This window comes from Anomaloglossus baeobatrachus, chromosome 2, assembly GCF_048569485.1.
Source record: "Anomaloglossus baeobatrachus isolate aAnoBae1 chromosome 2, aAnoBae1.hap1, whole genome shotgun sequence".
NCBI classification, from domain to species: Eukaryota; Metazoa; Chordata; class Amphibia; order Anura; family Aromobatidae; genus Anomaloglossus; species Anomaloglossus baeobatrachus.
Window position 1 is genome coordinate 252,973,126 of NC_134354.1, and position 13,937 is coordinate 252,987,062.

The following is a 13,937-nucleotide window of genomic DNA, read 5'->3' on the forward strand; positions in this document are numbered from 1 at the left end:
ACAGAGTAATGCTGCGCTGAGGCCGTGTTCGCACAGAGTAATGCTGCGCTGAGGCCGTGTTCGCACAGAGTAATGCTGCGCTGAGGCCGTGTTCGCACAGAGTAATGCTGCGCTGAGGCCGTGTACACACAGAGTAATGCTGCGCTGAGGCCGTGTTCGCACAGAGTAATGCTGCGCTGAGGCCGTGTTCGCACAGAGTAATGCTACGCTGAGGCCGTGTACGCAGAGTAATGCTACGCTGAGGCCGTGTACACACAGAGTAATGCTACGCTGAGGCCGTGTACGCAGAGTAATGCTACGCTGAGGCCGTGTACACACAGAGTAATGCTACGCAGAGGCCGTGTACACACAGAGTAATGCTACGCAGAGGCCGTGTACACACAGAGTAATGCTACGCTGAGGCCGTGTACGCAGAGTAATGCTACGCTGAGGCCATGTACACACAGAGTAATTCTACGCTGAGGCCGTGTACACACAGAGTAATGCTGCATTTTTTCTCCTGGTGTCTAGCTATACCTTTGGGTTGTACCCCAGAGCCTGTGTCTGGCTCAGTCTGCAGCAATATGGCAATTTCACCTGTTTTTGTCTTTGTCTACGTTATTGTGTCTGTTACTTAATATTTCCATTGTGTACTTTTGTACGAATTCTATGAGTGGAGGCATTAGACGCGTGGAAGCAGCAGGGGATTGGAAGCATAATACTTTTTGGCCTATTACTGTATCCAGTTGTAAGCAGTTTCTAACATGGAGTTGGTGGAAAGCCCCTTAACAAGGGATATTCTATGTAAGCCCTCGGTAACGCACGGGCGCACATTAGATAAGCAGATTCCGGGGCTACAGTTCCCCGAGAAGCACAATTTCCGGGAAATGACAGCGGCACTGCGCTCAGCTGCGGCTCTCCGGCGCCCTCTAGCGCTCACTGCCAGTAGCGCGCTGCCCTCACCACTCGGCTGCTCGTCTTGCCAGTCTCTGACGCGATGAGGTAGTACGCTGCCGTGACGTCCGCTCTTCCCGGCGCTGCTGTCACTTATTCCGGTAGTAAGACACTTCATCTACTGCACTTTCTGTAAGGACACCTGCCCTTAAGCAAGATGTCGACCCCAGACGCGATTGCACCTGACGAAGCTGAGGCGTCCAACAAATTCTCCTTTTTGGCTGCCGTCAGCAAGACCCCAAAGAAGGTAATGACGTCACTTGTCCATTTGCCACACCCCCTGGAGCCACGGGCGTGTGCGTCATGCTCACCTGTCCTCCGGGTGTCAGGGGTCGTTTTTTCCGTTCCCCCCACCTTATGATGGCTGAGCTGGAGATATAGTGTCCTGTACAGTACAAGCCAGTGTCTGACAGCAGAGCTGCAGGAATGGGGCAGTCATTGGGCTCCCTCTGCATGGTAATGAGTGCCCATCACTGCGATGCCATACCCTTTATTATATCACTGGCATATGTGCTGGCAGGAGGCCTGTGGGCTGTGTAATGGATCGCCATAGCAACGCGTATAGGGACCAGTCAGGGGCCCCATCAGAATGGAGAATAGTGGGATACGTGGACCGTGTGCCTGGCGTGGAACATAGTGTGTCCGTCCATGTATTATATAGGACAGCTGTGTGTGTGTGTGTATATATATTATATACAAACTGTAGAGCGCTGCAGAATATGTTAGCCCTATAGAAATAAAGATTATTTATATATATATTATTAATAATCTTTATTTCTATAGGGCTAACATATTCTGCAGCGCTCTACAGTTTGTATATAATATATAATATAATACACTTGTAAAATAAAGGGATAGATATATCTCAGTCATGGAAGGATACACTGGTATATTAAATACATGGAATAATACTATTAGAATAAGAGCATAAACTAGTGGTATATGTGACAGTAGTGTATGCTCCTATTCCATTTATTTATTATACAAGTGTATCAGTCCATGAGTGATATTAGTAGTGTATCTTCCCAACATCTATAGTCCCTAATTGTGCTCTCTCACCCCATAAAACAAAAATCAGCAGAGTAGGTGTGGTGACGACACAGTCACAGAAGGGCGTACCTCCCAACTTATAAAGATAGGGAAATTGACGTGTATTCTGAATTTCTGACCAGTACAATACCCCAATCATGGCCCCAGGAATAGGATGCCCCCCCCCCCACACACACACGGTATGATGCACCCCACAGTGAATTCGCCCACAGCGCTCCCCACACAGTATAAAGTCCCCAAGTCCCCAATGCCCCTCTTTACACATGAGGACCCACTGTGACCCCAAAATAGTACTATGCCTTCAGAGTCTCCACACAGTAATTCCCATCACAGAATGATGGTCCTTATCGCCCCCGCACATAGTCTGATAGCTCCCACACAATATTATGGACACTGCAGCCCCCATACACTACGATGATGTCCACAAAAAAGTAATGCGGGCATCACACGAGACGAGCTGTCGTGCGATGCATCGTCGGGGTCACGGTTTTCGTGACGCACATCCAGCATCGTTCACGACGTCGTCTCGTGTGACACCTCCGAGTGACGCAGAATCGGTCACAAATCATAAGTCGTGTACATGTCGCTTATTTTAAAAAAATGTTTATTTTTCATGGTGCCGGTTCATCGTACCCGGGGTAGCACACGTCGCTCTGTGTGACACCCCGGGAACGATGAACACAGCTTACCTGCGTCCCACGGCACCCGCTGGCTATGCGGAAGGAAGGAGGTGGGCAGGATGTTTACGTCCCACTCATCTCCGCCCCTCCCCTTCTATTGGCCGGCGGCTGTGTGACGCCGAACATCCCTCCCCCTTCAGGAAGAGGATGTTCGCCGCCCACAGTGAGGTCGCTCAGCAAGTAAGTACGTGTGACGGCGGTTTAACAACTTTGTGCGACACGGGCAGCGATTTGCCCGTGACGCACAAACGCCGGGGGTGCGATCGCACGATAGATCGTACCGTGTGACGCCCGCATAAGCGTTTTCTACTGACCACCTCACACACCGGGTGATGCCTCCGCAGGCCCCTCACTCACCCTGCAGCCCCCTTCAAGTACTGACTGATGAAATAACATAAAAACTACTCTCATAGCCCCATTCCCTGATGCTCTGCCCTGCTGTATGCAGTGTTTGGGCTGAGGTACCACAGCGGGCACAATCTAGTGACTTCATTCCAGTGTAGGCGGTGGCGCAAAAGGTGGAAAATCAGCCCTGGACAGAAGTGTTTTTTCTAAGTCTGCGCTCAAGCGTATGTACTCATACAATATCATCGGATGTGACACTCAGCTCAGGCTCTGCTGCGAGCGCGCGCCGAGCATCATTTTTCTATGAAGTAAATCTCTTGCATGTAAGAATTGAATCACAGGTGAGGAGAAGATGGAGGGATTAATTTCTCCATCTTCTCCATTTTCTGTCTCGTGTATATTGGACTGCTCTTGGATGTGATCAGTGCAGTCAGATGTATCACGTACCCATAGACTTGTATGGGTGTGCACTGTCCAATATACTCTGCCAACCTCAGTGTGCTGCCAGTTTTCTCTCATGCCAGTTTGGCATCAATAAAATAAATGCAGATCTGCTCTGCCTTACTAAATAACATTGGTCAGGGTGCAATGTGAGATTTTCTCGCATTGTGATTGTCTTATAGTCCACAAAATGTGTTACTTATTTTGGTGCAGATTCACCACCGAGTACCAATATTTTGGTACTATATGGGGATGACATTTGTGAAATTTTACTGAATTTACTAGCACTTTAGTGCACTGTGGATTTCACCTGCACAAATAGTCTATGCGCATACATTCAGTATTTGATGAGTTTTTACCTCTATCTGTTAGGCTACATGCACACGCTGCTTTTTTTGCTGCAGTTTTGTTGTCAGAACTTTCTGACATTTGACTTCCCAGCAAAGTCTATGAGAAGTCAGATTTGCTGCCCACATTGCAGTTTATTTGTCTGCGTTTTATTTGTCAAAAGTTTGTGACAAAAAAATGCAGCATGTTCATTCTTCCTGCGTTTGTCAACATTTGTCACAAAAATGCAGCAAAAACGCATGTTGTGAAAAACGCACCAAAAACGCACCTACAATTACAAGCATTTTTCGTGACATTTCCAGGCTCTCTCTGACCACGTGCAGTTTTGGCTGCATTTTGGCTGCAGTTTGTAAACACAAAAAGATGCAGCGTGCGCATGTAGCCTAAAGGCCGCTTTACACGCTACGACATCGCTAAAGCGATCTCGTTGGGGTCACAGATTTTGTGACGCACATCCGGCCGCGTTAGCGATGTCGTTGCGTGTGACACTTATTAGCTATTTTGAATCGTTGCAAAAATGTTCAAAATAGCTAATCGGTGACATGCCCCCCCAATCTCGATTATCGTTGCTGCTGCAGTAGTGATGTTGTTCCTCGTTCCTGCGGCAGCACACATCGTGACACCGCAGGAACGAGGAACCTCACCTTACCTGCGTCCCGCCTGCAATGAGGAAGGAAGGAGGTGGGCGGGATGTTCGTCCCCTCATCTCCGCCCCTCCGCTTCTATTGGGAGGCCTCTTAAGGGGGCATTACACGGTAGCGATATCGCTAGCAATTTCTAGAGATATCGAGCGTGTAAGTACCCGCCCCCGTCGCGCATGCGATTGTTTGTGATCGCTGCCGTAGCGAACATTATCGCTACGGCAGCGTCACACGCACTTACCTGGTCGGCGTCGGCGTTGTGACTGCCGAACAATCCCTCCTTCAAGGGGGAGGGACGTTCGGCAGCACAGCGACGTCACCGCAACGTCACTAAGTGGCCAGCCAATCAAAGCGGAGGGGCGGAAATGAGCAGGACGTAACATCCCGCCCACCTCCTTCCTTCCGCATTGGGGCCGGCGGCAGGTAAGGAGACGGTCCTCGCTCCTGCGGTGCCACACATAGCGATGTGTGCTGCCGCATGAGCGATGAACAACATGGATAAACAACCCTTAACGATTTTTGAGTTTGGGACGACCTCTCCATGGTGAACGATTTTCACCATTTTTGAGGTCGCTTAAGGTCGCTGGTTAGTGTCACACGCTGCGATATCGTTAATGACGCCGGATGTGCGTCACTAACAACGTGACCCCGACAACCAAACATTAACGATATCGTAGCGTGTAAAGCCCCCTTTAGTGACGTCGCTGTGACGCCGAACGAACCGCCCCAGTCACAGCGACGTCGCTAGGCAGGTAAGTACGTGTGATGGTTCTGAGCGATGTTGTGCGCGACGGGCAGCGATTTGCCCGTGTTGCACAACCGATGGGGGCGTGTACGCACACTAGCAATATCGGTAACGATATCGCAGCGTGTAAAGCGGCCTTTAGGCTACGTGCACACATTTGGTATTTGGTGACTTTTTACCTCAGTATCTGTAAGGCCACATGCACACGTTGAGTATTTGGTGAGTTTTTACCTCAGTATTTTTTTTAGCTAAAACCAGCAGTGAAACAATCAGAGGAAAACATGGGCACCACTTCTATATTAATTACCACTCCTGGTCTTGGCTTAAAGATACTGAGGTAAAAAATTGACCAAACGCTGCCATTTTCCTGTTACTAGATTGTATGGCTGAAGCTCTGAGGAAACAGCACAAGTTGTATAACTTGATTAATGGGTTGTGCACCCTCCAAGCCTCCGGTAACAAGTTATAATGAAGTTTGCAGTGATGGCTGTAATGTCCGGTCCAATGTGCTATGCTGAATAACAAGAATATTGTTCCATAGCTGATTAGAAGGAACACTCTGCAAATATTACAACTTTTTTTGCGCCATAAGATCTTTTGTAGTAATTATTTGCTCTTAAAGGGGTTGTCCAGAACAATTTGATTTTTTTTTTTTGTATTTATTTATTTTTTTTAGAAAAAACTAACTGCATACTACGTGCCTGTTGTAACCGGCATGAGTTTAGAGTGGTCAGTGACCACTCCTGCTGGAAATTCTGCAGCTCTTCCTCATCCATTCTGTTGATGGGGCGTGATTGCTGACGTCATGCTGATTTACACCCGGTTTCCTGCAGTTAGGTCGCTGGGCTGGCTGTCAATCATCCTTACATCGTCAGTTACACCCTGGCAACAGAGCAGGGCAGAAGAAATGTAGCTGCTTTGACTAGGTGACGTCAATGGATGCTGTAAGTATCGCCGTCAGGAGAGGCCTGTGACTGCTTTCTGCCAGCAAAGATCTGCAACTACCTGTCTAATAGTTCTTCGGCCCATAATAAAAATATAAAATAGTCCCTGACTTTAAAGGATGTGATTTCACCATTGATCAGTGTATAGGGAGAACTCGTCATGTGGCAGATGGGATTTCACCATTGATCAGTGTATAGAGAGAACTCATCATGTGGCAGATGGGATTTCACCATTGATCAGTGTATAGAGAGAACTCATCATGTGGCAGATGGGATTTCACCATTGATCAGTGTATAGAGAGAACTCGTCATGTGGCAGATGGGATTTCACCATTGATCAGTGTATAGGGAAAACTCGTCATGTGGCAGATGTGATTTCACCATTGATCAGTGTATAGGGAAAACTCGTCATGTGGCAGATGGGATTTCACCATTGATCAGTGTATAGAGAGAACTCGTCATGTGGCAGATGGGATTTCACCATTGATCAGTGTATAGAGAGAACTCGTCATGTGGCAGATGTGATTTCACCATTGATCAGTGTATAGGGAAAACTCGTCATGTGGCAGATGGGATTTCACCATTGATCAGTGTATAGAGAGAACTCGTCATGTGGCAGATGGGATTTCACCATTGATCAGTGTATAGGGAAAACTCGTCATGTGGCAGATGTGATTTCACCATTGATCAGTGTATAGGGAAAACTCGTCATGTGGCAGATGGGATTTCACCATTGATCAGTGTATAGAGAGAACTCGTCATGTGGCAGATGGGATTTCACCATTGATCAGTGTATAGGGAGAACTCGTCATGTGGCAGATGGGATTTCACCATTGATCAGTGTATAGAGAGAACTCGTCATGTGGCAGATGGGATTTCACCATTGATCAGTGTATAGGGAAAACTCGTCATGTGGCAGATGGGATTTCACCATTGATCAGTGTATAGGGAGAACTCGTCATGTGGCAGATGGGATTTCACCATTGATCAGTGTATAGAGAGAACTCGTCATGTGGCAGATGGGATTTCACCATTGATCAGTGTATAGAGAGAACTCGTCATGTGGCAGATGTGATTTCACCATTGATCAGTGTATAGAGAGAACTCGTCATGTGGCAGATGGGATTTCGCCATTGATCAGTGTATAGAGAGAACTCGTCATGTGGCAGATGGGATTTCGCCATTGATCAGTGTATAGGGAAAACTCGTCATGTGGCAGATGGGATTTCGCCATTGATCAGTGTATAGGGAGAACTCGTCATGTGGCAGATGTGATTTCACCATTGATCAGTGTATAGAGAGAACTCGTCATGTGGCAGATGGGATTTCACCATTGATCAGTGTATAGAGAGAACTCGTCATGTGGCAGATGGGATTTCGCCATTGATCAGTGTATAGAGAGAACTCGTCATGTGGCAGATGGGATTTCGCCATTGATCAGTGTATAGGGAGAACTCGTCATGTGGCAGATGTGATTTCACCATTGATCAGTGTATAGAGAGAACTCATCATGTGGCAGATGGGATTTCACCATTGATCAGTGTATAGAGAGAACTCGTCATGTGGCAGATGGGATTTCACCATTGATCAGTGTATAGAGAGAACTCGTCATGTGGCAGATGGGATTTCACCATTGATCAGTGTATAGGGAGAACTCGTCATGTGGCAGATGGGATTTCACCATTGATCAGTGTATAGGGAGAACTCGTCATGTGGCAGATGGGATTTCACCATTGATCAGTGTATAGGGAGAACTCGTCATGTGGCAGATGGGATTTCACCATTGATCAGTGTATAGGGAAAACTCGTCATGTGGCAGATGGGATTTCACCATTGATCAGTGTATAGAGAGAACTCGTCATTCCTGCACCGAGCATAAAGGAAAACGTCTGTGACCTGAGCCTGTCTGGATTACCCACAATGAATTAGGAAATCTGTACAATCCTAGGCCTGTGGGTACATAATGTGCAGCTGGAGTAGAGGAAAGGTTGTGCTCCCACCATTAATAAAACAAATCACAAACCTCAGTGCTGCGGACAAGAGCTGCCAAAGGAGGAAGGTTACGGAGGACAATGAGACATTTTCATTAGCCTCTGTGTATAAATGGTGACCGAGCATTCCAGCGTCCCTCAGAGCCCGGTAATGCTTTCCTGCTCGCTGTCATGACATGGAAACAGCACTTGTAACAGGGTTCAATGAGACTTAAAGGGAACCTGTCATATGAAAAAACACTATTAACCTGCAGTTATAGGGGTTAATTTGCAGATTAATAGTGTTTTTAACCTGCCCAGCGCCTGCACTTGGTGCCCCACTACCGGGAGGAAATTAACTTTATTCCTCCCGGCAGCGTTCAGCTTCCAGTCATCAGGGTGACACTAGCACGGGTTCAGTCACCACTCTGTGTATAGTGAGTGATGGTTGTAACCGTGCACCTGGCAATGACTGGCAGTCGACTCTAATGCTGATTTGGCTGTCAGTCATTGCAGAGTGCCCGGTTACAACCATACACAGAGCGGTGACTGAACCCATGCTAGTGCCACCCTGATGACCGGAAGCTGAACACTGCCAAAAGGAATAACATTAATTTCCTCCCGGCAATGGGGCTCTAAGTGCAGGCGCTGGGCAGGTTCAAAACACTATTAACCTGCAGATTAACCCCATATCGTTAGGTTAATAGCATTTTTTTTTACACAACAGGTTCCCTTTAAGTCTCATTAAACTCTATTACAAGTGGTGTTTCTGCGTCCATCACAGTGAGCAGGAAAGCAGCGAATTCCCGAACATGACAGCGATCCAGAACATCTGTTGCATTTCTGAAGAACAGTATGAATAAGTGACTCAGTGGCTAAGTGTCTCCTGATCTGAACCCACTCTCCATCCAGCATCCAGGCTCTAAAAGAGATCATTCTTAAGGAATGGAAAAAGATAGCTGTTGTAATATGTAATCAACTTGTTCATTCCATGCCGAGAAGACTTGGAGCTGTCCTTCAAAATCATGGAGGTTATATAAAGTAGTAGACGTAGAGTAATAGTTTTTTATTTTTTTTTCCTATGTGAGAGTATGTGAACACATAAAATATTTGCAGCAGAAATTCCTGCACTGGAAACACTTATTTTAACTTGTTTTTGAAGGCGTTTTACACTTGTTCTTTTAAGGCTATGTGCGCACTAGAAATTGACTTTTTCTTAAGGAAAAACTGTACCCTTTTGAAAGAATCTCGCTCCAGCGGTAAAAAAACCGCACCAAAACTGCAACGAAATCCGCATGCGGTTTGGTGCAGTTTTGGTGCGGATTTGCCACAGGTTGGTCCCTGCGGGTTTTTACCATTATCTATGGCAAAAACCGCAGGTACCTGCAGAAAACAAGTGACATGCACATTAATTCCACAGCGGAAATTCCGCGGGTAAATCTGCAGGTATAAAAAATAAACGCAGTGTGTGCACAGCATTTTTTTATACCCATAGGTTTTGCTGGGAAATGACTTCAGAAATGTTAGAAGCATTTTCTGCAGCAAATCCGCGGTAAAATCCGCAGCGTGCGCACATAGCCTTAAACCGTTTATGATGCGTTTATTCCCCATTCATGTGAATTGGTGAAATACGCTGAAAGAATTGACATACAGCAGATAGGAAACTGCTTCAAATCAGCAAGGAAAGAATAATCTGCGTGTGCGTGAGACTGCACTGATCTCCTCCATGGTGCCGGTACTGTAGCTGCAGCGTTTGGTGCAGTCATTGCTGCTGCAGTTACTGACCTCTTGACACCGTGACCTACATGCTATTTTTCCTGACTTCTTACATCCCCGGCTGCCCATCGTTGACCTGCAACATGGACGTCTGTTAGTGTAGTGCTGTGAGCTCCCTGCCCCCATGTTTGCGCTCTGAATGCTCTTGCTGTAATCCGTAAGAGTCTGTGCTGCTCGGCCCATTGTTCAGACCTCTGACGGATGCTGGTTTAACTCTCGGACCTCTTTAAGCTGCTTTGGATATATTTAATATTTTTAGAATATGTTAAGCATTGCTGCGGCCCATGCTGAGGGTAAGGATTACGCTCTGATAATCCGCAGCTCCCTCTCTTGTGCTCAGTGCGGTGATTCCTGTACTACATGACTGATGCGGCAGCACGTGGATCCCAGAAATTCCAGCATCTCAGAAGGAATTTTCCTGTGTCATAAGCAGACATTTCAGATTTATGAGCCAGCGTGATCTGTGTTTGCTGAGCTGTGTTTACTGCCTTTCCTTTATTCTCCGTCTCATGTATTGTTCGGGTCATTGTAGGTTTCTCACACAAAGGTTCTCTAACATGTTTGCTCTCATGCTTTCTAATAAAATAGTTCAGGGGTAGAGTATTGTGATGTGATTTTATAGAAATTAAATATATCCACATTCCAGTAATTTTGGCCATGCAAGCATAGTGAGCAGTCATTTTAGATGGATAATGGCTTATCACTCGGAGCAGTGCCCTTATGAAAGCCCAACTAGATGCCATGACTAATACCGGGGTGTAGAAGGGTGCTACTACTCTGACAACACTAGAGGTAGCACTGAACACATGGAAAAGGCAGCCACATCTTGCCTGCATAAAATCCGACAGATGCGTTCTGGCCTGTCCCTAAGAAACTGGTATTTACTTGCAGATAAAGGGTTAATAGCATTACAATGTTGCCTGGCCACCTTACTGACTGTGTGGCTACCAGGAGAAAGTGACCTGCCACCTTTCAGTCATGGGGGAGTGGTGTAGGGGGACATTACAGTCTCTGCTCACTGTACCGTGAGTGTTGGCTGTAAGCACTCACTGACACTTTGATTGACCGCTCACTTTGCCCAGAAGTGCTGCAGAGCCGGCTGTCAATCAAAGTGCAAGGCGTGCTTATGGCCACTGCTGACAATATAGTGAGTGGTGACTGTAATCATTCTGTGCACTGCCCCCTTGACTGAGAGCTGGTGGCTTCCAGTAGAAAATAGCTTCATTTTATCCCTGTAGCTGCACTTTCAGTAAGGTGGGCAGACAGTATTAATATACTATTTATCTTCAGATTAACCCTATATCTGCAGGAAAATATTTTTTTTAGGCTCACATACCAGTGTCTGGTTACTGCTCTCCTAAAACTGCAGCTGTTGTCAGAGATAAAGCTGCGTAAACCTGCTAAACATGGCTTCTATTTCACCTCCTCAGAAGCCTTCTCAGGTGGGCACATTTTTGGAAAGCATTGTTATGCTACTATTTAATGAAAGCAGATGTGTAGGACAGGGATCAGATATGGCGCGTCAGGCCTTGTTGAACTACTACACCCAACATGCCCTAACAGCCTGTGGCTGCTAGGGAGTGCTGTGAAATATAGTTTCATAAACTACTGAGCCGTGATATCAGATACTTAGAGAAGGGGGAAACAGACATGATATAAACAAAAAGTGCCGTATACTGGTGTACAACCTGAAGGATACGATATAGACTGGGATAGACACCGAACACTGTGATAAAGGGCAGCACTGACACGTAGAGCTATTAGTTACATGTTCTAGCAGGTATCACAGGTTATACTTATATGGCAGATGGTGCAAACCCCATCCTGAAGTGTCCTCAGAACAGGTGTCAGGTCTGCGACAATTTCCACAACACCCTCAAGCATAAGGCTGTGTGCCCACATAGCGTATTTTTATGCAGTTACACTGCGTTCTGCGTCCCCAGCACAATTTATCAAGATTGTGCCGACTGCCGAATCGCTGCGTTCTAAGAAGTGACATGTCACTTCTTTCATGCGCTTTGCATGCAGCCCCCGCTCTGTCTATGGGAGGGGCTGCATCCAGAGCGCAAGAAATCGGCTTTTCAGTGCGCAGTGTTTCTGCAGCGATTTGAAGCGCACGTGTGCTGTTCAAATCGCTTCAGAAATTTCTGCAGGGACAGAACGCAACATGGGCACATAGCCTAAAACTGTCAAGTGTAAAAATAAAAAGCGATGTCCATACAGAAACACTGTCAATTATCTAACATATAAAACTGTATGTATGTATGTCCGCTAAAGGAATCCACACCGTCGCAATTACAATTAGGAAATTTTGCACAGACGCCTCATGTGACTCAGGGAACGTCATAGGCTATGTTTTGAGGGCAAAATTTAACCCTGCGCTTTACAGTTATTCTCCAAAAAACCTGCTTACATTAAAGTCAATGGAGCTGGGAGCTACAGGTCATTAATAGGAGCTGTGATTGGTTGCTATAGGCAACGAAGGCTATTCTCAGTATAAGAAGCTTATGTGTGAGGTAATATGATTTCGGTGGAGATACAGAGAGAGAGAGACAGACAGATGAAGAGAGAGAGACACACAGAGAAAGAGACAGATGGACAGACAGAGAGAAAGAGACAGATAGAGAGAGACAGATATAGAGACAGTCAGAGAGAGAGAGACAGTGATAGAGATGGATAGAAAGAGACACAGTAACAGAGACAGATACAGAGACAGACAGAAAGAGAGAGACAAAGAGATAGAGACCGAGTCAGTGAAAGAGAGAGAGACAGACAGAGAGTGATGGCTAGAGAGAGACAGAGAGCGATGGCTAGAGACAGACAGAGAAAAAGGGAGAGAGAGAAATGGACAGAGAGACAGACAGGGAGAGAGACAGTCAAAGAAAGACAGAAACAGAGAGAGAGAGATCGACAGAGACAGTCAGGGAGACAAACAGAGAGGGAGAGTGTGAGAGAGATAGAGATATTTACATACTATCCTGGGCAACGCCAGGTACTACAGCTAGTTTTATATATAATATGATCTGTGTAGTGCCTAGAACTGATAAATAGTAATTATGTCTCCATTTGCCTCTTTCCTGAAGCAGATCCAGTTTGCAGATGACATGCAAGAGTTCAGCAAGTTCCCAACTAAGACGGGACGCAGATCTCTGTCACGCTCGATCTCTCAGTCATCCACTGACAGCTACAGTTCTGGTATGTATGTGGGTGTATGCAAACGCAATAAAAAATGTGTGTTTTTTCAGCAGTTTTTTTCCTGCTAAAACATGCTTTTCATGTGCGGAAAATCTGCACATAAGAAAGCAACGTGTGCACATAGCCTTACTGTTAACCCAAGTTGCAGAACCTACAGTCACAATGAAGAAGAGCCAATAGCCTTGATGGCTGTTTCATCTCTCAGACCACCACTAATTTGCCTTTATAGGACTCCAGAGACCCCCTTTAGGTTGCCTTTACATACCACCATTTTCCAGGCACTTCATTCTGCTTTTAGGGAATGGTGGAAGGCAGCACGAGATCATAGCTGGCACAATAATGATACTAGTTAATACTTTCAGACATTTTTCCATTCTTTTGTACAAACGAAAACACAAAAAGTGTGTGAAGAAGAGCATCAAGAAAAGACCCTAAAAAGTGTGTATGTAATGTCAACCTGATAAAAATGATCAGAGCCTTCATGTATAGGCAACAGTAAATGGAGAAAAATCTGCAGATGAAATAACATCTTTAGGGTGCAGTTATTTGCCAAAGCTGTGTCTGTAAGGCCCCAGTCAGTAATGTCAAAAACAAGGAAGCAGAGCGCTGTAATCACAAGAAGTTTCTGTCAGTCACGTACATTGTTCCATGGTTACTTATTACCACTTTAAAAATGAACGTTTTGTAACACATTCAGTGGCATGTAAATGTTTGGGCACCCCTGCTCAAAATTACTTTTATTATGAACAGTTAAAGGGGAATTCCCATCTCCAAGATCCTATCCTAATATGTAGTAGGTGTAATAATAACAAATACCTCCAATTAGAAATGTAGTATAGTTCTCCTGATTCACTGTCATTTTACCTCAT

At 45.9% G+C, this 13,937-nt stretch overlaps 1 protein-coding gene across 3 annotated transcripts in view; it reads left to right on the forward strand.

The window, feature by feature from the left end:
* Positions 1-949: 949 nt before the first annotated feature.
* Positions 950-13,937, forward strand: part of AHCYL1 (adenosylhomocysteinase like 1) — a 78,140-nt gene continuing 65,152 nt past the window's right edge. Inside the window, exons 1-2 of one of the 3 annotated variants that reach the window (XM_075335747.1) lie at positions 950-1,180; positions 12,957-13,068. In XM_075335747.1, coding sequence (XP_075191862.1) covers positions 1,091-1,180; positions 12,957-13,068 — 202 coding nt within the window. In that variant the 5' untranslated portion in view covers positions 950-1,090. The remainder of the gene's footprint in view (positions 1,181-12,956; positions 13,069-13,937) is intronic. The other 2 variants (XM_075335745.1, XM_075335746.1) reach the window with 2 other exon arrangements.